General features: G+C 43.6%; 1 protein-coding gene across 8 annotated transcripts in view; it reads left to right on the plus strand.

Moving 5' to 3' along the window:
• Window positions 1-27,289, plus strand: part of LOC117881609 (protocadherin gamma-A4-like) — a 388,535-nt gene that overhangs the window by 94,055 nt on the left and 267,191 nt on the right. The window contains exon 1 of one of the 8 annotated variants that reach the window (XM_034779069.1): window positions 16,926-19,733. The exons of the other annotated variants lie outside the window; for them this stretch is intronic. Coding sequence (XP_034634960.1) covers window positions 17,313-19,733 — 2,421 coding nt within the window. The 5' untranslated portion in view covers window positions 16,926-17,312. Of the gene's footprint in view, window positions 1-16,925; window positions 19,734-27,289 lie in introns of those variants that run through there. 8 annotated transcript variants of the gene reach the window in all.

Below are 27,289 nucleotides of genomic sequence, written 5' to 3' on the forward strand. Positions count from 1 at the left end.
ATCCCGGCAATTGCAGGCTATAAGCCTAACTTCAGTACCAGACAAATTGGTTAAAACACTAGTAACAAACAGAATTATCAGATACAAAGATGCATGATATGTTGGGGAAGAGTCAACATGGCTTTTGTAAAGGAAAATCATATCTCACCAATCTATTAGAATTCTTGAGGATGTCAACAAGCATATGGATAAGTGTAATCCAGTTGATATAGTGTACTTGGACTTTCAGAAAGCCTTTGTCAAGGTCTCTCACCAAAGACTCGTAAGCTAAATTGGCAGTCATGGGGTAAGAGGGAAGGTCCTCTTCTGGATCAGTAACTGGTTAAAAGATAGGAAACAAAGGGTAGGAATAAAAGATACATTTTCACAGTGGAGAGAGTTAAATAGAGGGATCCCCCAAAGAAACGTTCTGGGACCAGTGCTGTTCAAAATATTCAGAAATGATCTGGAAAAGGGATAAACAGTAAGATGGCAAAGTTTGCAGACAATATAAAATTACTCAAGATAGTTAAGTCCAGTGCTGACTGTGCAGAGTTACAAAGGGATCTCACAAGACTGGGTGACTGGGCAACAAAATGGCAGATAAATGTCAATGCTTATAAATGCAAAGTAATGTACATTGAAAAACATAATCCAGATTATACATACAAAACGATGGGATCTAAATTAGCTCAAGGAAGAGATTTTGGAATCATGATGGATAGTTCCCTGAAAACATCTGCACAATGTGCAGCAGCAGTCAAAAAAGCTAACACAATGTTAGGAACGATTAGAAAAGGGATAGATAATAAGACAAAAAAATCATAATGCAATCATATAAATCCATAGTATGCCCATGCCTTGAATACTGTGTGCAGTTCTGGTGACCCCATTTCAAAAAAGATATATTAGCATTGGGAAAAGTACAGAAAAAGTCAATAATAATAATATATATGGAGAAACTGAAGAAGGATGTGTCACCCAATGAAATTAATAGACATCAGGTTTAAAACAAAGATAAAGAAGTATTTCCTCACACAATGCACAGTTAACCCATTACAATTTATCCCAGGGGATGTGATCATAGAATCATAGAATATCAGGGTTGGAAGCCAGGTCATCCAGTCCAACCCTCTGCTCAAAGCAGGACCAATCTCCAACTAAATCATCCCAGCCAGGGCTTTGTTAAGCCTGACCTTAAAAACCTCTAAGGAAGGAGATTCCACCACCTCCCTAGGTAACCCATTCCAGTGCTTCACCACCCTCCTAGTGAAAAAGTTTTTCCTAATATCCAACCTAAACCCGCCCCCCTGCAGCTTGAGACCATTACTCCCTGTTCTGTCACCTGGTACCACTGAGAACAGTCTAGATCCATCCTCTTTGGAACCCCCTTTCAGGTAGTTGAAAGCAGCTATCAAATCCCCCCTCTTTCTTCTCTTCTGCAGACTAAATAATCCCAGTTCTCTCAGCCTCTCCTCATAAGTCATGTCCTCCAGCCCCCTAATCATTTTTGTTGCCCTCCACTGGACTCTTTCCAATTTTTCCACATCCTTCTTGTAATGTGGGGCCCAAAACTGGACACAGAACTCCAGATGAGACCTCACCAATGCCAAATAGAGGGGAATGATCACGTTTCTCGATCTGCTGGCAATGCCCTTACTTATACAGCCCAAAATGCTGTTAGCCTTCTTGGCAACAAGGGCACACTGTTGACTCATATCCATCTTCTTGCCCACTGTAACCCCTAGGGTCCCTTTCTGCAGAACTACTGCCTAGCAGCTCGGTACCTAGTCTGTAGCAGTGCATGGGATTCTTCCTTCCTAAGTGCAGGACTCTGCACTTGTCCTTGTTGAACCTCATCAGATTTCTTTTGGCACAACCCCCTAATTTGTCTAGGTCCCTCTGTATCCTATCCCTACCCTCCAGCATATCTACCACTCCTCCCAGTTTTGTGTCATCTGCAAACTTGCTGAGGGTGCAATCCATGCTATCCTCCAGATCATTAATGAAGATATTGAACAAAACCAGCCCTTGGGGCCCTCCTCTTGATACCGGCTGACAACTAGACATGGAGCCATTGATCACTACCCACTGAGCCCAATGATCTAGCCAGATTTCTATCCACCTTATAGTCCAAAAGTGTGAAGGCCAAAAATATAATTGGGTTCAACAAAGAATTAGATAAATTCATGGAGGATATGTCCATCAGTAACTATTATCCAAGCTAATTAGAGATGCAACCCTGTGCTCTGGGTGTCCCTAAACCTAAAACTATGAGACACACGGAGTACATGAGAGGGAATGGATCACTTGATAAATTGCCCTGTTCTGTTCATTCCCTCTGAAGCATTTGGCACCTGCCACTGTTTGAAGACCATTGTTATGACTCAGTGTGGCCATTCTTATGTTTTAATGGATTTACCCTGTGTGGTAAATCATATATGATCATACCATTAAACAGTGAATTGACAGATAGGTAAATAGATAGATTAGACAGATAAACACAAGTGGCAAAGTTAAGGTTGAATGGACAATTTAAAAAATTCTAGATATTTAAGTATTTTGGTTTGTAATTTTAATTACCTTTTAGCCTCGTTTATTGTGGAATTTATAAAATTGTATATTTAGGAAAGAAAATTTGCTGCTTTTCAAGTTTCTTAGGTTCTTATAATTTCTGCAATATATAAGTTATATACAAGTCTTTACAAGACTTTGTTTTCAGAGGCTCACAAACTTAAATCTTTAAAATTTTGTGCTGAAAATTGGAAGGCTTTGCTTCTAGCTGAGACTGAATCTTTCTAAAAAGTTGGGGCAAAAACACTTGAGCCACTTTTGAGGCTTAGGATGACAAAAAAAGATGGAAACGTTTAAAGAAAAGTAAGATACTTTAAACCACAATCTGAACTTTGGAATCAGAGAAAGAAAGAGAAATTTTACGATGATCTGCACAGGATTGTTGATGAATACTGAACGACTTTAAAGGTTTCCTCTTGTTGGCTGGCGCATCAGAGGAAGATATAGGACATATTTATTATTAATTAATTTATTATTTATTTTATTATTGTGGTAGTGATTGTGGTGAAAAAGGTGCAGAACTTTTATCAAAGTTTTCCTTTATTCAAAATGTTAACTAGCCATTGCTAACATAAAAGGCAAAGATATATACAGTTTAACTGAAAAATCCTTTCCCCCCTTGACGAGTCAACTTTCACTTTCTTTCCTCTCGTGATGTCATTCTTTACAGTAGCTCTCCTGCGTCTTACAGTGTAAGAAGGAACTGAGTTCCTAATGTAAAACAACAACAAAATATTACATCTCTCTTCTTCATACATAGAATCATAGACTTTAAGGTCAGAAGGGACCATTATGATCATCTAGCCTGACCTCCTGCACAATGCAGGCTCAGAATCTCACCCATCCACTTCTGTATCAAACCTGTGTCTGAGCCATTGAAGTCCTCAAATCATGGTTTAAAGACTTCAAGGTGCAGAGAATCTTCCAGCAAGTGACCCGTGCGCCACCCTACAGAGGAAGGCGAAAAACCCTCAGGGCCTCTGCCAATGTCCCCTGGAGGAAAATTCTTTCCCGACCCCAAATATGGTGATCAGCTAAACCCTGAGCATGTGGGCAAGACTCACCAGCTATACACCCAGGAAAGAATTTTCGGTATTAACTCATATCCCACCCCATCTAACATCCCATCACAAGCCATTGGGCATATTTACCACTAATAGTCAAAGTCCAATCTCATTATACCATCCCCTCCATGAGCTTATCAAGCTTAGTCTTGAAGCCAGATATATCTTTTGCCCCCACTACTCCCCTTGGAAGGCTGTTCCAGAACTTCACTCCTCTGATGGTTAGAAACCTTCGTCTAATTTCAAGTCTAAACTTCTTGATGGCCAGTTTATATGCATTTGTTCTTGTGTCCACATTGGTACTGAGCTTAAATAATTCCTCTCCCTCCCTGGTATTTATTCCTCTGATATATTTCTAGAGAACAATCATATCTCCCCTCAGCCTTCTTTTGGTTAGGCTAAACAAGCCAAGCTCTTTGAGTCTCCTTTCATAAGACTGGTTTTCCATTCCTTGGATCATCCTAGTAGCCCTTCTCTGTACCTGTTCCAGTTTGAATTCATCCTTCTTAAACATGGGAGACCAGAACTGCACACAGTATTCCAGAAGAGGCCTCACCAGTGCCTTGTATAATGGTACTAACACCTCCTTATCTCTACTGGAAATACCTCACCTGATGCATCCTAAAACCGGATTAGCTTTTTTCACGTCCATATCACATTGGTGGCTCATAGTCATCCTGTGATCAACCAATACTCCGAGGTCCTTCTCCTCCTGTTACTTCCAACTGATGCGTCCCCAGCTTATAAAAATAATTCTTGTTATTATCCCTAAATGCATGACCTTGCACTTTTTACTATTAAATTTCATCCTATTACTATTACTCCAGTTTACGAGGTCATCCAGATCTTCCTGTATTTTATCCCAGTCCTTCTCTGTATTAAAGATTAAATAAGATTGGTCCCAAAACCAATCCCTGGGAACTCCACTAGTAACCTCCCTCCAGCCTGACAGTTCACCTTTCAGTATGACTCATTGTAGTCTCCCCTTCAACCAGTTCCTTATCCACCTTTCAATTTTCATATTGATCCCCATCTTTTCCAATTTAGCTAATAATTCCCCATGTGGAACCATATCGAATGCCTTACTGAAATTGAGGTAAATTAGATCCACTGCGTTTCCTTTGTCTAAAAAATCTGTTACCTTCTCAAAGAAGGAGATCAGATTGGTTTGGCACAATCTACCCTTTGTAAAACCATGTTGTAATTTGTCCCAATTGCCATTGACCTTAATGTCCTTAACTACTTTCTCCTTAAATTTTTTCCCCAAGACCTTGCATACTACAGATGTCAAACTAACAGGCCTGTAGTTGCCTGGATCACTTTTTTTCTCTTTCTTAAAAATAGGAATTATGTTAGCAATTCTCCACTCATATGGTACAACCCCTGAGTTTACAGATTCATTAAAAATTCTTGCTAATGGGCTTGCAATTTCATGTGCCAGTTCCTTTAATATTTTTGGATGAAGATTATCTGTGCCCCCCGATTTAGACCCATTAAGCTGTTCAAGTTTGGCTTCTACCTCGGATGTGGTAATATCTACCTCCATATCCTCATTCCCATTTGTCATCCTACCATTATCCCTAAGCTCCTCATTAGCCTCATTAAAGACTGAGGCAAAGTATTTGTTTAGATATTGGGCCATGCCTAGATTATCCTTAACCTCCACTCCATCCTCAGTGTTTAGCGGTCCCACTTCTTCTTTCTTTGTTTTCTTCTTATTTATATGGCTATAGAACCTTTTCCTATTGATTTTAATTCCCTTTGCAAGGTCCAACTCTACATGGCTTTTGGCCTTTCTCACTTTATCCATACATGTTCTGACCTCAATAAGGTAGCTTTCCTTGCTGATCACTCCCATCTTCCACTCCTTGTAGGCTTTCTGCTTTTTCTTAATCACCTCTCTGACAAGCGGCATGGGCTGAGGGATGTGCTGGCCGCTGCTTCCCATAGCCCCCATTGGCCTGGAATGGCGAACTGCGGCCACTGGGAGCCGTGACAGGCTGAACCTGTGGATGTGGCAGGTAAACAAACTGGCCCGGCCCGCCAGGGTGCTTACCGTAGGGGCCACATGCCAAAGGTTGCCAATCCCTGATCTAGACTTAAAGAACTAAACTCAGCAGCAGCTGTTTCTTGCGCCTCCACCACACTCTTCTCTGATCTACACTTTTCTTCAGGAATGTCTTATTATCTTATTATCAAATGGTTACATCCATTTGATAATAAGATATGGATGCTGCAGTAGCTGCCAGGTCACCAGGGCCGGCTCCAGGGTTTTTGCCACCCCGCTCATTCTTCTGCGGCAATTTGGTGGTAGGTCCTTCCCTCCGAGAAGGACTGAGGGACCCGCCACCGAATTGCCGCCAAAGAGCCGGAAGTGCCGCCCCTTTCCTTTGGCCACCCCAAGCACCTGCTTGCTGGGCTGGTGCCCGGAGCTGGCCCTGCAGGTCACCTGCACTCCGACTAACTGGAAGATCAGGCATCTCCTCACCACTCACATCCTCACTGGGGCTGGAAGGCTCACTGTGAACATTTCTCTCTATGTATCTCAAGAGAGCTCTTTCCTGCTTAGCTAGAAAAGCTTCCTTTGCTTTCTTACTTTTTCTGAATGCTGCCCCCAGAGGGGCGTTTTCTTCTTTCACTCATGACTGCTATTCCGTGCCAGCTATAGTGGCTCTCAACACTCAGTTGAAGGGGACAAATAAGCAGGTTGGTAGCAGGGCCTGAGTGAGGGAAGATATCAGTGTCTTAAGGGCCTAACTGGCTCCTACTACTTCAGTTGACTGCCTGTTCTCTTCAAGCGGATTCAGGGAAGCAGCAGGAAACAGGAAGCTCCCGTAGAAGCTGGTGTTAATCAGCCCAGGCTCCTGGGGTGCTAGAGAGGTACATAAGAGGCTCCTCCTCCTCTCTCTCCCTGCAGCTCCTGCTGCTTTCTGTTATTCCCTCTCACCTTTTCTCCTGCCTGCCTGTTATGTCTCTTGTGCCCTCCTTCCTCCAGCACAGCACTCCACCATCTCTGTGGATCTAGAGCAGAGAGAATACATATGTACCAGCAGCAGATACAATTTTCTACACTCTGGGTCCTAGTGGCACCTCCCCCCACAGTCTGGCACCTCAGGTGGTGGCCTCAGTTTGCCTCATGGTAAGGCCAGTCCTGCTTCTGCATGTGGCAATAACATTTTTACGATATAATGATTCTTTGGAAATGGAGAAGCAAAAAGTCTTTGTCCACAATGAATAGCCACATTTCTCTTATAACTTTATTTCAAATATATTTTTTCTCGAATCTTCAGGTCATTACAGCAACTCAAAATCAGGGGAAACGATTATTTTCCATTTCAAGATGATGTTTTGAGTTTTGTGGGTGAATAATTAATGGATTTTAAGAATAAAGTTCCCGAATTTAATTAATTCCATTAAATGTCTAGCTCTGTTTGTTTTTGTGGAGTATTCATTAAAAAAATAGAGGGAGGAGCACACCTAAAAGATTAAAACAAATAGGCAAAATAAACTCAGGGAAAACAAGAGGGATATTTATCTGAGCTGGTGCAGTTATTGGTTGAGGCTCTGAGAGTCGCTGTTCACCGATCAGAGAGCGAAATGCAATGAGAGACCCAGACAGCCCATAACCGCTTACACAACGCATAACACAGAGATCAGATTCACGATCAGTCAGAGAGATTCTAAAGAGAACTTTGCGAGTGGAATAATCTCTGAAACAGTCTCGATGCAAACATCAGTTGCTGCGGAGACAAAGGACTGGCTATAATTCCACAATAGTCACATCGGTGACGGGGAATCAGAGTAATACTATTCCTAGGGAAGGAAATGGCCGATAAACAAAGACTCCGGGATTGTAGAGGGTTGCTGTGTTGCTTTACGTTGCTTTTCCTTTGGGAGGCAGTTGCTGGGCAGATTCACTATTCGATTCCTGAGGAAATGCAGAAAGGCTTTTTCGTGGGGAATATCGCAAAGGATCTGGGGCTCGATACAAAAAAAATCTCAGACGGTGGAGTCCGAATTATTGCAGAAGGTAGGACGAAATATTTTGCTCTCAATTTGCAGAACGGCTATTTGTATCTTAGTGAAAAAGTGAATAGAGAAGAAATATGTGGCCGGATCTCAAAATGTCTGTTACAATTGGAGATTTTTGTTCAGGAACAGGTTAAACTTTATACAGTTGAAATTGAAATCTCCGACATTAATGATAACGCGCCAAGCTTCCAAGTAGAGGAATTGGAGTTAAAGATCAGTGAGATCACAAGCACTGGGTCGCGCTTTCTTCTGCCAGACGCCCAGGACCCAGATGTAAGAAGTAATTCTATTCAGAGCTTCCAATTCAGCAGTAATAGGCATTTCTCCCTGGACGTGCAAACGGGAACTGATGGCGCAAAATACGCTGAACTGGTGCTAGAAAAAATTCTAGACAGAGAAGAACAAGCCGTTTACAATCTAGTCCTCACAGCCATTGATGGAGGAGACCCAGTCAGATCTGGCACTGCGAGAATCCGCGTTATTGTTGAGGATGCAAATGACAATGCGCCAGTTTTCACACAATCTGTTTATAAGGTGAAGGTTTTGGAAAACGTGTCTATAGGTTCCCTTTTGGTTACAGTGAACGCCACTGACCTGGATGAAGGAATGAACTCCGAGATAACATACTCCTTCCGGAAAATATCAGAGAAAGCTTCAGACATATTCCAGCTGGACTCTAAAACCGGGAAAGTGACATTGACGGGGCACTTAGACTTCGAAGAAAGTGAATTATATGAAATAGAGGTTCAAGCCCGCGACGGGAGAGGACTATCTGCTCGCACAAGGGTTTCGTTAGTTCTTATGGATGTAAATGATAACGCTCCGGAAATTACAATCACAACTCTCATCAGCTCGATCCCCGAAGACTCCTCAGAGGGAACTGTGATCGCCTTTTTAAAAGTACGAGATGCAGATTCAAGAGAGAATGGTGAGGTCACGTGCTCCATCCCAGTCAACCTCCCCTGTCGGTTACAGAAATTATTTGACAATTACTACAGTTTGGTAACAGACAGAGCACTGGACAGGGAGCACGTCTCGCATTACAATGTAACGATCACAGCCACAGACCAAGGGATTCCTGCTCTTTCCACAACCACGTTCTTCCTGTTGAAGGTTTTAGACAAAAACGACAATCCGCCTGTCTTCAGCCAGACACTCTACACCTCTTATATCACAGAGAATAATCCTAAAGGGGCTTCTTTTTTCACATTAAAGGCAAACGATGCTGATTGGGAAGAAAACGCCAGAGTGACGTATTCAGTTACTGAAGGTCAAATTCAAGGAACTCCACTCTCCTCCTCCATCTCAATTAACTCTGAGACTGGGGCTCTGTACGCTCTGCGCTCCTTCGATTACGAACAGTTCCGGGAGATTCGGTTCCAAGTGCAGGCTCAGGATGGGGGTTCCCCGCCTCTCAGCAGTAATGTCTCCGTCACTCTCTTTATACAGGATCAGAATGACAACAGCCCGCACATTTTTTTTTTGGAGATATCCTATCTCCTAGAACTGGAAGGGACCTTTGAAAGGTCATCAAGTCCAGCCCCCTGCCTTCACTAGCAGGACCAAGTACTGATTTTGCCCCAGATCCCTAACTGGCCCCCTCAAGGATTGAACTCACAACCCTGGGTTTAGCAGGCCAATGCTCAAACCACTGAGCTATCCCTTACACCCCTCCTTTCCCACCGATGGCTCCACGGGAGTGGAGTTGGCCCCTCGCTCCTTCGAGCCGGGTTACCTGGTCACTAAAGTGGTGGCGGTGGATGCAGACTCCGGACAGAACGCCTGGCTCTCCTACCAGCTGCTGAAGGCTACAGAGCCGGGGCTCTTCTCTGTAGGACTCCACAGCGGAGAGATCAGGACAGCGCGCTACTTTCTCTACAAAGATGCGCTCAAGCAAAGTCTGGTGGTTTTAGTGAAGGACAACGGGCAGCCCCCTCTCTCTTCCACGGCCACTGTCACGGTGGTGGTGGCTGACAGCATCCCCGACATCCTCTCCGATTTAAGCAGCCTCTCAGCGCCTGCAGACCCCCAGTCCAGCCTCACCTTGTATTTGGTGATCGCTGTGGCTTCCGTTTCTTGCTTGTTCTTTACCTTTATCATAGTGTTACTGGCCCTGAGGCTCCGCAGGTGGAGAAACTCGCAGCTGTTTGACTCCTCGAGTGTGACTTTCAGTGGAGTTCCCGTCTCGCAGTTTGTGGGGATCGATGGAGTCAGAGCTTTTCTTCACTCCTACTCACATGAGGTTTCTCTAACCATGGACTCCAGAAAGCGTCAACTGGCCTTTCCTAATGGCAATTGTTCAAATAGCCTTACAGGTCAGCATCCTTCTGAGAAATCAGGTCCTCTTTTAGTCGCAGAAATTTCAAATATCAATATTGACGATCAAGTCTCCCTTCAGGTGAGTTTCTTAAACCACAACTTTCTCTTTCATGTGGAAAGGCTTATTTCCTGGTGTGTTTTATATGTAATAGTTCCTGTAGAGCAACAGTTCATCGGCGTATCCTATAAATTAATGAAGTTTTACTTACTACACTATGCAATTATACATAATTTTCTGATAATTTATATGTAATGTAAATACCTTTAATTTTTCTGTACAGTATTACTTTTCAAAACTTCAATGAGCACTTACATGCAGGTGAAAACCAATATACTATTATATCTATACTTATTTGACTTCTACTTTATAATATTTTACTTATGGCGGTATCTGAGGTCCAACCATCAGCTTGAGAAATATTTATTTTCATACCAATGTGAATTGTAAAAAGCTCAACTCAAATAATATATCAAAATATTTCCCCAAACTCAGAATAATCTGAAAAAAAATTAAATGTCTTCTTACAATAAAATCTGGATTAAACACTGTAATCTTGCCTTTGTGGGTCACAACAGAATACCAAATTCAGGACAAACTGCTGAGAAATAGGGAGGACACACCCCAAACTAGTGATTATTCTCCCATGAGATATACCAAACCAGCAACAAAATTAAACTTCTGTTTCACCACACTGGCTAACAAGAAGTCATAAAAGCAGTTTCCTTAGGCATTCCAGTCCTTGTATCACCACCAAAAACACTAGATTTAAAGATGAGTGGTTCTTTAAAACCAGTTTCATCAAGCAAAGGGTTCTTCTGATCCCAAAGGACCAGCCACACACCCAGGTCAATATACAACTCAGATATTACCCAAAAATCAGGCTGTTGCCAATCCTTTAATATCTACAATCTATAAAATTTATAAAAAGAAAGGTGAGAGTTAAAGCTAAATTAACTAATTAGATAAAATTAGATATTAGATGAAATTTACATTTGCCTTTATGAATAACTCCATCTAGAAAACACTGTCATAATCCAAGCAGAATATGAGGAAGGGATGGATAATTGTGAGGTCTGTGTCGGAAACAAACATGCCCAGGGCTGGCTCCAGGGTTTTGGCCACCCCAAGCAGCCAAACAAAACAAAACAAAAAAAGCCGCGATCACGATCTGCGGCGGCAATTCGGCAGGAGGTTCGGCAGGAGGTCCTTCGCTCCGAGCAGGAGTGAGGGACCCTCCCTGAATTGCTGCCGAACAGCTGGACATGCTGCCCCTCTCCGACGTGGCCGCCCCAAGCACCTGCTTGGTAAGCTGGTGCCTGGAGCTGGCCCTGAACATGCCTCACTTCCTTGCCATACAGACATGGCAGGAAAGGCATTTTCTTCGCCTTCTCTATAACCTGAGTGTCTGAGGATCCCTTCGAGATGATCTCCGAACTGCCAAATGTATTAATAAATCTGGGGTTAAGTATACAAGTAAAATTCTTAGTAATAGTTATCAAACCGCTTGGGTGAGAGTTTCTGCTAACTTTCTTTTCATAAGCAAATGAGAAAAAGAGGTGTGTGTTTAAATGAAGGAGAGAAGTATCTACTGATACAGTTAGGTGAATTTTCCACTAACAATTAATAAGCTATAACTTAACATTTCGCTATATGTTCTCTTATCCCCAAGTAGTAATAAGATAATTTTGTATTTATATCTATATCTATTGGGAAAAGGGCGGGGGGAGGGGCTAAAGGGCTCCTTGTGAGAACACCATGACATGCATTCTAAGGATGTCAACTGAATTTTAAACATTTCTTTCTAAAACTAGTTTCCGGTAGATTATGCCTTAGTTTTTAATTGACTGCCACTTCCGATGTATAATTTCATTTTAATTATTTTTAAACTTGCTCTTTTCTCTGAGTGATCTGCTTAGAAAACAGTATAAAGAGTTTAAGTTATTTAAAATGAATGTCATAGTTCCATATTAAAGCCAGGAATTAAGTTCTGAGTAAGGGTTTGGTTATAGTAATGAAGAGTATTAATGTATCTGTATTAGCTATAATGTTTGGAGTGTATTTTCTTCGATATCCAGAAATAGATTATCTTACCTCCGAGAAAATATTTAATAGGCATAGACAAGATCTCAAAGAAATATGGGTAAACGGGGTCTTATTCCTGAATGGGAACTTGTTGAAATATTCAGAAAGCGAGAGCATTTGTTTTCAGAAGCTCCGTTTTTCTACGTTGAAGCAAACTGTCCAGTTATGCCCCAAATGAAAATACGATGAGTAAGTTTGTCGGTATAAATTTGCCTGTATTTCGAGCACTGTTGTTTCGGTTGGTTTGACAAAGACATTTTTGTTTTAAGTAATTCTTTACATTATTTTACCTTCGATATTTATTCAAATAAGTTGGAGGTCAGAGTTAGTCTCTATTCAGCGCCATATGGTTGCATTATTGAGATGCGCCTAGCTGCAGATCTCCGGCTGAGACGCAGGGTGTCGCTGTTGGCAAGTGCGATGAGGGAGCGGCAGCTGGGGATCCATTGCAGACTCCGGCAGTATCGCAGTCAACCTGTGCAGAGCGGAGAGGAGACATAGCAGAGATATATCCACACAGACTCGCTGAAAACATCAGTCTCTGACTGGCGTTTCCATGAAATATTGAGAAGAGAAATAATTTTATTTATTCAACCTTATCGCAGAAGGTTTCAATTTACTTGGAATCTAAAACTCCCGGTCCGTTCGGAATGGACGAGGAGAACAATGCAGTGAAATTAAGAAGGACATGGATAAAAACAAGCGACAGAACCAGGGGCCGGAGATACGAATGGCAAGTACTGTTTTTTCACTTCTTATTCTCGTTGTTCTGCCCGACGCTTTCTGAACAGCTTCGCTATGCGATTCCTGAGGAAATGGCCAAAGGTTCCCTTGTGGGGAACTTTGCCAAGGATTTGGGGATAAATGTCAGAGGACTGTCATTCCGGAGCCTCCGTATTGTCACTAGTTCAAAAAGGCAGTATTTCGCCATTGGTGCAGAAACCGGAAACCTAAATGTAAATGACAGAATAGACCGAGAAGAAATATGTGGAAAATCTCCTCTTTGTGTTCTAAATCTCGAAACGGTAATTGAAAACCCTTTCAACGTTTTTCATGTGATTGTAGAAATCCAAGATGTTAACGATAATCCGCCGTATTTCACCAGAAGCAATGCTGATTTTAAAATAAGTGAGTCCGCGCTACCCGGGGCTCGGTTTCCATTAGAAATGGCGCAAGATCCCGATGTTGGGATCAACGCAGTACAGAATTACCAGCTCAGCCAGAATCAGTACTTTGTCTTGTCAGTGAAGATGAGCACAAATGGCAATAAATACGCAGAATTAGTTCTGGGTAAGCATTTGGATCGGGAGAAGCAAAGTTACCATCACTTGATGTTTACGGCTGTGGATGGGGGGGGACCCAGTCAGAACTGGGACTGTTCAGATAAGGATTAATGTCACTGACGCCAATGACAATCCCCCCGTATTTACTGAAGAGATCTACAAAGTCAGCCTGAGTGAAAATCTACCACAGGACTTCTTAGTGCTTCAGGTGAAAGCCACGGATAAAGATGAAGGGTTATATGCAAAGATTGTCTACTCTTTTAGTAACATACCCGACAGTATTTCTAAACTATTCAAGATGGATCCTGATAACGGAGAAATTATAACTAAATGGAATCTGGATTATGAAATGGCAAACAACTTTTTATTGGATGTGGAAGCGACCGACGGCGGAGGTCTGACTGCTCACTGTAAACTTCAAATAGAAATTCTTGACGAGAATGACAATGCCCCAGAGATAACGCTGACATCTGTGTCCAGTCTAGCCCCCGAAGACTCTTTGGCGGGGACAGTGATAGCTTTGATCAATGTCATTGATCAAGATTCTGCTGAAAACGGAAAGGTCATTTGTCATTTAGACGAAAAATTGCCTTTTAAAATACTATCCTCTTCTAATAATTACTACAAACTCGTCACAGACAGCATCCTGGACAGAGAAAGGACCCCGGAGTACAATATCACAATCACCGCCACAGACAACGGCTCTCCCCCCCTCTCCACCCAGAAAACCATCCTGTTGCAGATCTCGGATATCAATGACAACTCCCCTATCTTTGAGAAACCTTCCTACATCGCCTATGTGCCAGAGAACAATCCCTCGGGGGCCTCTGTTTTCAGTGTAAAAGCCTCAGACCGGGATCTGGACCGGAACGCCCGACTCACTTACTCCATCCTGAGCAGCAACCTCGAGGAGCTGCCTCTCTCCTCCTACATCTCCATTAACTCGCAGACCGGAGCTATCTATGCGCAGCGCTCCTTCGACTATGAGCAATTCCGGGAGTTTGAAGTGCAAGTGAAGGCCCAAGACGGCGGGTCCCCGCCTCTCAGCAGCAACGTCACCGTCAGGGTGTTTATTCTGGATCAGAATGATAACGCCCCTCGCATACTGTACCCTTCCCTTGGAGCCGATGGCTCCGCCTTGTTCGAGATGGTCCCTCGCTTGGCCGAGGCAGGTTATCTGGTGACTAAGGTGGTGGCGGTGGATGGTGACTCAGGACACAATGCCTGGCTCTCCTACCATCTGCTCCAGGCCACGGAACCGACGCTCTTCAGCATGGGGCTGCACAGCGGGGAGATCCGGACAGCCCGCGCCTTTGCGGAGAGAGATGCTGTGAAGCACAGGCTGGTCACCCTGGTGAAGGATAACGGGCAGCCGCCTCTCTCCGCCACAGTGACTCTCAACCTGGTGTTTGCTGAGAACTTCCAAGAGGCTCTTCCGGAAATGAGCGACCAATCGGGTGACTCGGCATCTCAGTCTGATTTACAGTTTTACTTGGTGTTGGCTTTAGCCTTGATCTCATTTTTGTTCCTCCTGACAGTTGCACTGGCCATTGTGATGAAATGTGGAAGGTCGATGAATCCCCCAGTTTTGCGATGTTTCCGTTCTGATTATTCCAAGTCGGGTCCCGGATTGCCCCCCAGCTACTGCGATGGGACTTTACCGTATAGCTATAATCAACGTTCACCCGCAGACTCTGGCATAATGGCGTTTAGCCTCCTAAAATCAAATGGTCAGAATTTCATAGAAGAGAACATTCTTTGCAGAGACAACTCTGGAATGCTACCTATGAGCAGTAAATCTGCGCCTGGAGAACCAAAGTCTGAGGCCGACACACTGCATGAGGTGAGACACTAGCGCATCACGACAGAATATCTGCGGTTTGAAACAGTTTAAATTCTAGTGAAAATTAGAGCTCTTGGACCTTTTTGGTAATACACTATTTGCTATAAGTGTTGCTTGACTAATTATCTTATGAGTACATTTTTTATTTTATTTTCTGTAATGCAGCTTGCTTTCCGTAAAGAACTTTTTTTTTTAAGTGGTTTCATGTTCTGGTGCCAAGTTCATTGATGAGACAAGTTGAAAAGCAATAGTTTTCTGATAAGTGTGGAATATGTCATGATGCACAAATACCAAAAGAGATATAGACTATCAATAAGTAGTTTCAATGTATTATAATAATTGTCATGTTCAGACATTACTTTATTTCCACATTAGTATATCTTTCTCTTCCTTTGACATGGAATGGGTATTAATACAAATATAAACATAAAGATATTTTTAATGTGCCTCATCCATAGCATGGGAGAATAAAGTGGCACAGAAAAAAAATAGTTACATTAAATAGAAAATTTCCTGATAATATGATTAAATTATTCCCTAAACATTAAAAATGATTCTAGGGTAACATTTTAATTTCTAGGCTGATACACAGTTTGCTCTCCCTCTCATTCCTGTCTTTCTTTTGCCCTTCTTCCTTCTGTTCATCAGTCTCTGAGGATTGAAGCATTAATAGCATATCTAACACAAAGCAACTAGGGATAAATGCTTGGTCACCCCAAAGGAATAAGACACAATTTTTGCATATAGATGTAAGAGATGTAAACAGAACCTATGAGATATTATTTTATAGTCCTTTAGGAGATATTTTCTGTATCTCCTTTTCCATGCAATAACATGATTTCACAGGTATTTCATTTTCACACATCATTAAAAACTATTCGATTTATAAGTAAATTGAAATGCTAAGTTACAATAACTAAATATCCCCACCTGTATAAATAAGGTACTTTTGGTCTTGTCTCAGGAGGGAGCACCAGTGCCCCATGATCTGCATTGGCTGTCTTTTGATTTCTAAGTGAAGTTTAAGGTACTCAAAATGTGATATACTGGCCTAATTGGAATAGGCGGAAACACCGGAACTGGAGCCACAACGGGGTAAATTAGAGAAGGGGGAAGGTGATGGCAGGGTATTTTACTGTGAGTGTCCTTAACTTTGGAAACTAGTATCAATCTCCAACTCTGATGATCTTTAGGGCATGCTGCAAAAAACATCTGTTTTCAGGAGCTCTTAGGAAAGAACCTTGTTGTTGTTGACGAATGTGGAGCGTTATCGATATTTTAATTTCCCGAGAGTACGAGTCTTCCTCTTGGGGTTAGGAGACAGGCTGCTGGATTTGCTTTTATTTATACTGAATTTTACATATGCAAAATTCCTGAGAACGATGCATAGACATTTTTGTTCTCGTGAAAAAATAAAATACAGATAAAAAGTAAATAAATGCATGCTGCATACTGAAAAGAAGGTCGGAGAAAAATATTTATGGAAAGAGAATGAAAGAATGTACTCTACGCATTCGTATGTGCAGTAATGTCTAAGAAAACAACAAAAATAGGAATGATTCGTCCTATTCGAGTATGATTTATATTCAAGGTCGATTTGTCCCAGTATGAAACATAGTCGTGAATTATCCCCAATTTGAAGGGGAGAGAGAGAACGGAATAGTTTTGTTCGTTTGACACATTTTTATACAATTATTGCATCAAGATGAGGAGTCTAGCTAACAGTAAGTACGCCATCACAGCAATATTTGTTTAATTTGTAGATTTATTACGTAGTTTTAAGACTCGATAAAGCTCATGGTGCCGAAAAAACCCAGAACATATTGAAAGCCAATTTTAAAAGTATTTATCGGAGCTGTTGCAGTTATCGGTTGAGACTCTGGGTGCCGCTGTTCACCAGAGAGGCAGAGAAATGCAATCAGAGATTCAGGCAGCCCAGCCGTCTGTTTCACAGCACAAAACACAGAGAGCTCAAACAGTCTGTAGCTCAGCCTTCATACAAACGGTTGCATGAATGATATCCGTAGTATAATTATTATATAAATTAGTATCTCAGGAAAGAAAACAATAAATATTACACTAAACTACAGCGTCCCGAGATTAGGATCCTGCACCTCTACTTCAAAGATCTGGAAATGGCGGATAAAGCAAGGCTCCGCGGCTGCAAAGGACTAGCCCTCTTCTGCTTTACATTGGTTTCCGCTTGGGAGACAGTTTCTGGGGAAATTCGCTATTCGATTCATGAGGAAATGCAGAAAGGCTCTTTCGTGGGGAATATCTTAAAAGATCTGGGACTGGATCTAAAGGAACTCTCAGACCGCGGACTCCGCATTGTTTCCACAGGTAGGACTCCGTATTTTGCTCTGAATCTTAAGAGCGGTCATTTAATCACCACAGAAAGAATTGACAGAGAGCAAATCTGTGGCCAGCTAGAGACGTGTCTGTTACATCTTGAGGTTCTTGTTGAGGATAAAGTGAAGCTTTTCATAGTTGACGTTGAAATCACAGATATTAATGACAATGCGCCCCGCTTCCAGGAAGATGAATTGGAATTTAGAATCAGTGAGTTAGCCGCTGTGGGAACCCGATATTCTCTTGAGGAGGCGCAGGATGCAGATGTGGGAGCCAGTTCTGTGCAGGGCTATTATCTCAGCAGTAACAAACACTTCTCTCTGGATGTGCAAACGGGAGCTGACGGGGACAAATATGCCGAACTGGTGCTGGAAAAGTCTCTAGACCGGGAAGAACAAGCTGTTCACGATCTAATCCTCACAGCCACTGACGGGGGAGATCCAGTCAGGTCCGGCACTGCGCAGATCCGCGTTATCGTCCTTGACGCAAATGACAATGCACCAGTTTTCAGTCAGCCTGTCTATAAAGTGAGTGTTTTGGAAAATGTGCCCATCGGGTCTCTGCTGCTGACAGTAAACGCCACAGATCCGGACGAAGCGATAAATTCGGAGATCACATATTCACTCAGGAAGATGAAAGACAAAGCGTCCCAGATATTCCAGGTGGATTCTAAAACTGGAGAAATATCAACTGTGGGAAACCTGGACTATGAGGAAGCCGCATCATATGAAATGGAGGTTCAAGCAAAGGACGTTGGAGATCTCTCGGCCAGGTCTAAAGTCCTGGTTACTGTGATTGATGTTAATGATAATGCTCCCAGAATAACAATCACTTCTCTCTTCAGCTCAGTCATCGAAGACAGCCCTCCAGAGACTCTGATTGCTCTATTAAACATCAGAGATAAAGATTCTGGAGATAATGGAGAGGTCACATGCTCCATACCCGGCAACCTGCCATTCCGGTTACAGAAATCATTTGACAATTATTACAGCTTGGTGACTGACAGACCCCTGGACCGGGAGCGGGTCTCGGATTACAATGTGGCGATCACAGCCACAGACCGAGGAACTCCAAATCTGGCTTCCCAAATAACAATTTTAGTGCATCTTTCAGACATAAACGACAACGCTCCCATCTTCAACCAGACATCCTACACTTTGTACATCACAGAGAACAATCACAGTGGAGCTTCCCTTTGTTCCCTGAAAGCGAATGACCCCGACTGGGGGCAGAACGCCCGAGTCACTTACTCCATTACTGGAACTCAGATCCAGGAAGCTCCGCTCTCTTCCTCCATCTCCATTAACTCTGAGACTGGGGCTCTCTACGCTCTGCGTTCCTTCGATTACGAACAGTTCCGGGAGATTCGGTTCCAAGTGCAGGCTCAGGATGGGGGTTCCCCACCTCTCAGCAGTAATGTCTCCGTCACTCTCTTTATCCTGGATCAGAATGACAACAGCCCGCACATCTTACACCCCTCCTTTCCCACCGATGGCTCCACGGGAGTGGAGTTGGCCCCTCGCTCCTCCGAGCCGGGTTACCTGGTCACTAAGGTGGTGGCGGTGGATGCAGACTCCGGACAGAACGCCTGGCTCTCCTACCAGCTGCTGAAGGCTACAGAGCCGGGGCTCTTCTCTGTGGGACTCCACAGCGGCGAGATCAGGACAGCGCGCTACTTTCTCGACAAAGATGCGCTCAAGCAAAGTCTGGTGGTTTTAGTGAAGGACAACGGGCAGCCCCCTCTCTCTGCCACGGCCACTGTCACGGTGGTGATGGCTGACAGCATCCCCGAAATCCTCTCCGATTTAAGCAGCCTCTCAGCTCCTACAGACCCCCAGTCCAGCCTCACCTTGTATTTGGTGATCGCTGTGGCTTCCGTTTCCTGCTTGTTCTTTACCTTTATCATAGTGTTACTGGCCCTGAGGCTCCGCCGGTGGAGAAACTCGCAGCTGTTTGACTCCTCGAGTGTGACTTTCAGTGGAGTTCCCGTCTCGCAGTTTGTGGGGATCGATGGAGTCAGAGCTTTTCTTCACTCCTACTCACATGAGGTTTCTCTAACCACGGACTCCAGAAAGAGCCAGTTCAACTTTCCCAAATCAAACTATTCAAATACTCTGAGTAGTGAGCAAACTTGTGAGATAAAGGATCCTATTCTAGTTACTGAAGATTTAAACATTAGTAACGGGGATCAGACCTCCATTCAGGTGAGCTAACATAATCGGTCTTTTTGCTATTAGTTTATAGTATATAAGTTTAATCTTCCTCGTGGACTGTGCAATTAGTTGAAAAGTACGGATTAAAGAGGACTGAATTTGCATTAGTGAGGTTAGTGTGAGTTCTGCCATTGACTTCAATAAGTGTAGCATCAAGCCCTCTGTGACTGAGAAAATACAGTGTACATATGGCTTGCTCTAGGGGAGGAGGGTATTATTGTGTCTTGATTACTTATGAATGTACCAAATTCAGGGTCCATTTTGGTCAATCTCAGGGTCATAGGATTTTTAAAATAGTAAATTTCATGATTTCAGCTTTTAAATCTGAAATGTCATGGTGTTGTAATAGTAGGGGTCCTGACCAAAAAAGGAGTTGTGGGGCAGAGGGGTCACAAGATTATTGTAGGGGGGGGTTGTGGTACTGCTACCCTTACTTCTGTGCTGCTGCTGGCAGCGCTGCCTTCAGAGCTGCGCAGCTGGTGAATGGTGGCTGCTGGCTGGCAGCCCAGCTCTGAAGGCAGAGCAGCCACCAGCAGCAGCACAGAAGTAAGGATGTCATGGTGTGGTATTGCCACCCTTACTTCTGCACTGCTGTCTGCAGAGTTGGGCCCTCAGTCACTCTCTGGCCACCCAGCTCTGAAGGCAGCAGTGCAGAAATAAGGGTGGCATGGTATGTTATTGCCACCCTTACTTCTGTGCTGCTGCTGGCAGGGCATTGCCTTCAGAGCTGGGTGTCCGGCCAACAGCCGCCACTCTCCAGTGGCCCAGCTCTGAGGGCAGCACAGAAGTAAGAACAACAATACTGCAACTCTCCCTACAACTCCCTTTTGGGTCAGGACCCCCAATTTCTCCCCCATGAAATCAGTATATAGGGTGAAAGCACACAAAAGACCAGATTTCATAGGGGGAGACCAGATTTCATGGTCCATGATGTGTTTTTCATAGCCATGAATTTGGCACAAACATCCTTTTCCTTTATTATTTTAAATGAAATTACTCTTTATTGAATAAAAACAACAAGGAGTCTGGTGGCACCTTAAAGACTAACAGATTTATTTGGGCATAAGCTTTCGTGAGTAAAAACCTCACTTCTTCGGATGCATAGAGTGAAAGCTACAGATGCAGGCATTATATATCTATAGATATATAATGCCTGCATCTGTAGCTTTCACTCTATGCATCCGAAGAAGTGAGGTTTTTACTATCTATAGATATATAATGCCTGCATCTGTAGCTTTCACTCTATGCATCCGAAGAAGTGAGGTTTTTACTCACGAAAGCTTATGCCCAAATGAATCTGTTAGTCTTTAAGGTGCCACCAGACTCTTCGTTGTTTTTGTAGATACAGACTAACACGGCTACCCCCTGATACTTGGCAACATGCAAGGCACTAAATTTAGCCGTATGGAGTGGAAATCCATCAACCTCAACAAAAAACTTGCACAGATACAGACAGACATCATCTTCCTCTCCAAATGCAAACAGATGGACATCATACCAAAAGGACTGAAGGTAAAAAATCCATTGCAATCAACATACTACACTGAGTATGGTGAGAGACTGTGCCACACACTCTCAAAGAAACTGAGGAACCACCTGATCAGCATCCTATACAGCAGACAGGAGAAGATCAAGAATGAGCTCTCAGAACTGGAGACTCTCATACAATACCAGCCTTCTACACAAACTTCCACGTGGCTGGACTTTACAAAAATGAGACAAGCCATTTACAATGCACATTTCACTTCTCTACAGAGGAAAAAGGACTGTAAGCTATCTAAACTAATACCTGCCACTGGGGGCTATAACAATGGTACCCTCAACTCATCTAACAACATTGTCAATCTTTCCAACCACACACTTAGCCCAGCAGAAGAGTCTGTCCTATCTCGGGGACTCTCTTTCTGTCCCACCATCCCCACGAACATGATACAGTTCTGCGGTGATTTGGAAGCCTACTTTCGTCGTCTCCGACTCAAGGAATATTTTCAACGCACCACTGAACAGTGCACTGACCCACAGGAACCTTCCTACCAACACTACAAGAAGAGGAACTCTGCGTGGACTCCTCCTGATGGTCGAAATGACAGACTGGACCTCTACATAGAGTGTTTCCGCAGACGTGCACAGGCTGAAATTGTGGACAAACAACATCACTTGTCCCATAACCTCAGCCGTATAGAACGCAATGCCATCCACAGCCTCAGAAACAACTCTGACATTATCATCAAAGGGGCTGACAAAGGAGGTGCTGTAGTCATAATGAACAGGTCAGATTATGAACAGGAGGCTGCCAGGCAACTCTCCAAGACCACATTCTACAGGCCACTATCCTCTGATCCTACTGAGGAATACCAAAAGAAACTACACCATCTGCTCAAGAAACTCCCAGCTACAGTACGGGAACAAATCTACATGGACACACCCCCAGAACCCCGACCAGGGGTATTCTATCTACTACCCAAGATCCATAAACCCGGAAACCCTGGACGCCCCATCATCTCAGGCATTGGTACTCTGACAGCAGGATTATCTGGCTATTTGGACACTCTCCTCAGACCCTATGCTACCAGCACTCCCAGCTATCTTCGAGACACCACCGACTTCCTGAGGAAACTACAGTGCATTGACGTTCTTCCTGAAAACACCATCCTGGCCACCATGGATGTAGAAGCACTTTATACCAATATTCCACATGAGGATGGACTACAAGCTGTCAGGAACAGTATCCCTGATGAGGCCACAGCAAGCCTGGTGGCTGAGCTTTGTGACTTTGTCCTCACCCACAACCACTTCAGATTTGGGGACAACTTATACCTTCAAGTCAGTGGCACTGCTATGGGTACCCGCATGGCCCCACAGTATGCCAACATTTTTTATGGCTGACTTAGAACAACGCTTCCTCAGCTCTCGTCCCCTAGTGCCCCTCCTCTACTTGCGCTACATTGATGACATCTTCATCATATGGACCCACGGAAAGGAGGCCCTTGAAGAATTCCACCTGGACTTCAACAATTTCCACCCCACCATCAACCTCAGCCTGGACCAGTCCACACAAGAGATCCACTTCCTGGACACTACAGTACAAATAAGTGATGGTCACATAAACACCACCCTATACCGGAAACCTACTGACCGCTATACGTACCTACATGCCTCCAGCTTCCATCCAAGACACATCATACGATCCATTGTCTACAGCCAAGCCCTAAGATACAACCGAATTTGCTCCAACCCCTCAGACAGAGACAAACACCTACAAGATCTTTATCAAGCATTCGTAAAACTACAATACCCACCTGGGGAAGTGAGGAAACAGATTGACAGAGCAAGACGGGTACCCAGAAATCACCTACTACAGGACAGGCCCAACAAGGACAATAACAGAACACCACTGGCCATCACATACAGCCCCCAGCTAAAACCTCTCCAGCGCATTATCCACGACCTACAACCTATCCTGGAAAATGATCCCTCACTCTCACAGACCTTGGGAGGCAGGCCAGTCCTTGCTTACAGACAACCCCCCAACCTGAAGCAAATACTCACCAGCAACTACACACCACACCACAGAAACACCAACCCAGGAACCTATCCCTGTAGCAAACCTCGTTGCCTACTCTGTCCCCATATCTACTCTGGCAACAGCATCAGAGGACCCAACCACATCAGCCACACCATCAGGGGCTCATTCACCTGCACATCCACTAATGTCATATATGCCATCATGTGCCAGCAATGCCCCTCTGCCATGTACATTGGCCAAACCGGACAGTCCCTCCGCAAAAGAATAAATGGACACAAATCGGACATCAGGAATGGTAACATACACAAGCCAGTAAGTGAACACTTCAATCTCCCTGGTCATTCTATCACAGATTTAAAAGTCACTGTCATTGAACAAAAAAACTTCAGAAACAGACTTCAAAGAGAAACAGCAGAACTAAAATTCATTTGCAAATTCAACACCATTAATCTGGGCTTGAATAGGGATTGGGAGTGGCTGGCTCACTACAGAAGCAGCTTTTCCTCTCCTGGAATTGACACCTCCTCATCTATTATTGGGAGTGGACTACATCCACCCTGATTGAATTGGCCTTGTCAACACTGGTTCGCCACTTGTGAAGTAACTCCCTGCTCTCCATGTGTCTGTATATAATGCCTGCATCTGTAGCTTTCACTCTATGCATCCGAAGAAGTGAGGTTTTTACTCACGAAAGCTTATGCCCAAATAAATCTGTTAGTCTTTAAGGTGCCACCAGACTCTTCGTTGTTTTTGAAGATTACAACAGAGACAGTCTCCTTTCTCTCAGTTCTAGTGCAAGGTTCCAAACATCCCCTAACTAACAGGAGGAAGGAAAGGTCTGATGAGCACTAGCAGCCCTGCAGAGAAGCATGCTTAGTCACTGTAACAGGGCCTCCTCAGTCCCACTTCTATCTCCATCTGCACAGCAGAGACCCTTGTGCTGGTCCAAAACCTTGTGCAGTTTATTTATATATGAGTCCCACCACCTTCACCACATACATGGCACCTTTCCAAGCATAGGGGAGAGCAATATCTCTTTCCTTCTCACTGCCTGCTTTCCCCCTTTTCATTTCCTTCCTGTGCCTATTCGTGGGCTCTGTCTAATGGCTTTATTAGCCTTTCTGCCCTGTCCCAACCATAAATGAAGCACAGGTCTGTCTCCTCAACTCCAATCTGCTATGCCTGATTGGAGCTTCTGTGAACAGAGTGATGACTCAGGGTTTCATACCTAGCACTCTATCATAATCAAGCTGTGGTGGTGGCATATGTGCAGTCCCACTGCATGTAGAATCTCTGTGGGGATAGATTGTTCTCCATTCAAACAGAATCTTTAGAGAATAGAGCCACCTGATTCTAAACCTCTACTGAGAATGTGCCAACTCTGATTTTTCATAAGTTTATAACTCAGCTAAATGCTTGCAAACCTTCACAGGAACCGCAAAAGGCACAATCCTAATACTACGGTGCCTACCCAGTAAATTTTCATATACCTGATCAAAAGCATCGGGTCAGGAGAGCTTCTCAATTAAATGGTTCTAAGAATTTTTTCAACATGAGAAAAACAATATGTTTTCCCCTAATTCCATACTCAGAAATGGATGAACTGTTTTAGCTGAAAGTTGAAAAACATTCAGCCTGAGGCAGCATAGAAAATTTGAGTCTAAAGAATTAAATTTGACAAAGTTTAAGCAACTGAAAAGAGAGTTTTATAATGGCAAAAGTTAAGCACTCCCAAATAGGCATTGCTACCAACTCTAATTTCATGGACCTAATTACATTATTGTGTATACACAATATTTAGCCTTCTTCTTTTTTGCTTAATAAGTTGTTTAAAGGTAAGTTTCATACCCTTTATATGTTCACCGAACATTAGCCAATTTCTGAATGAGTGAGTGAATGAATGAATGAATGAATGAATGAATACTAGTTTCACCCATATGAATGTCTCCACTGACTAAACCGGCTGTTGAATCAGCCCCAGAATGAGACAGAATTCCCGTAGAAACACCAGTAGCTGAACATGTTATTTAAAACTGTATTATCATGTGTAACCACAAAGAGGCGTAATTAAAATTGTATGCACAATCTTATTTTGGGGATTTACTGAAAGGTGAGTGCTTAGCTTTGCAACCTTAACATTCTGTTAAAATAGATTTTGTATGGATTTTGACTATCAAAGATAATAAATATATTGTAATAAAAGAATATAGCAAAACTGATTACTAATTTAACGGCCAATGTGTTTGCAGAACATATGAATCTAAATCCTAAACAGCAATGGCTCTGGCCATTAGATCACTTATGCTTGTGTTTATAAAGTCACTGAGATTATTGAGATGTATGAACTTCTCACATGGCAAAGTTTACTGGGCTGGTATTCAAGAGTATTATTATTAAATTATACAAAAAAGTCAAAGAGCAGTAAGCCAAAGAACAATAATTCTTTAATTTGCATCATGAAGAAAAACGTTATAGTTGAGACTTGAATGATAGATAAACAGAGAGTAAGAGAGAAACAGACAAGCAGAAAGACAGAACTCGACATTTTAAGCATTTCCGACTTATAATGACTGGATTATAAGGGTATGTCTACCCTACGGGATAACTCCGAATTTACAGAATTTGATTTTTGGCAACCGATTGTATAAAGTCGAGTGCATGCGGCCACACTAAGCACATTAATTCGGCGGTGTGCATACATGTATCGAGGCTAGCGTCGACTTCCGGAGCGTTGCACTGTGGGTAGCTATCCCATAGCTATCCCATAGTTCCCGCAGTCTTCCCCACCCATTGGAATTCTGGGTTGAGATCCCAATGCCTGATGGGGCCAAAAATTTATCGCGGGTGGTTATGGGTAAATGTCGTCAGTCAATCCTCCCTCCGTGAAAGCAACGGCAGACAATCATTTCACGCCCTTTTCCCTGGATTGCCCAGGAAGATCCCATAGCATGGCAACCATGGAGCCGGTTCAGCCTTTTTTCATTGTCACCGTATGTCTACTGGATGCTGCTGACAGATGCGGTACTGCAATACTACACAGCAGCATCCCCTTGCCTTTGCAAGTTAGCAAAGACGGTTACCAGTCATACTGTACTGTCTGCTGCTGTCATGGGTGCTCCTGGCCAGCCTCGGACAAAAATGGGAATGAATACCCAGGTCATTCTATTCTTTAAGTTTTGTCTAATGGAGAGTCAGTCCTGCCTAGAATATCAGACAAACCTACTAAAGAACCAGAGAGGCAAACGGATGCTCCGGGTCAGAGCCCCAGACATCCCGCAGAAATGATGAGCTGCATGCCATTCTAGGGGGTGCCCCTACAACAACCCCACCCATTGCTTCCCTTCTCCCCCACCCCTCCCGGGCTACCTTGGCAGTTATCCCTCCCATTTGTGTGATGAAGTAATAAAAAATGCATGAATTTGAAACAACACTGACTTTATTACCTCTGCAAGCAGAGATCAAAGGGGGGCGGGGAGGGCGGTTGGCTTACAGCGAAGTAGAGTGAACCACCATTCTGCACTTGCTCAGCCTATAGCTGAAAATGGGAATCTGTGATAAGCACTAGGATAGAAGCACTTGCAGGGCTGAATCTCCATTTGTGTGTGTGGGCCTTTGGTTGACACTGGTAAAATACAAAATGTCCCAGGATATGTATGTTGGGGGACAGTTCTAAACAGCAGCTTTATTTTTTTATTTGCAGCAAAATGTAGAGGTCTAAGTATCTGATTGTGAGCCATGGGAGCAAGGAGTAGGCTGGGGTAGGTGCGACCATGTGGTGCTGCCGACTGGGAGAGCAGCCTGAGGCAGAAGCCTCCGGCTGGCATGATATTCCAGGCAGGACTGAATCTCCATTACACAAAACTTAAAGAAGAGAATGACCTGGAGTCATTCCCTTTTTGGTCCAGGCGCCCCCGACCAACCTCACCAAGGCCAGCCAGGAGCACCCATGTCTGCCCAGGCGCCCCTGACTGACCTCACCGAGGCCAGCCAGGAGCACCCACTGGACAACGATGACAGTTAC

The sequence above is a fragment of the Trachemys scripta genome, chromosome 8 (genome assembly GCF_013100865.1).
Source record: "Trachemys scripta elegans isolate TJP31775 chromosome 8, CAS_Tse_1.0, whole genome shotgun sequence".
Taxonomy (NCBI): Eukaryota; Metazoa; Chordata; order Testudines; family Emydidae; genus Trachemys; species Trachemys scripta.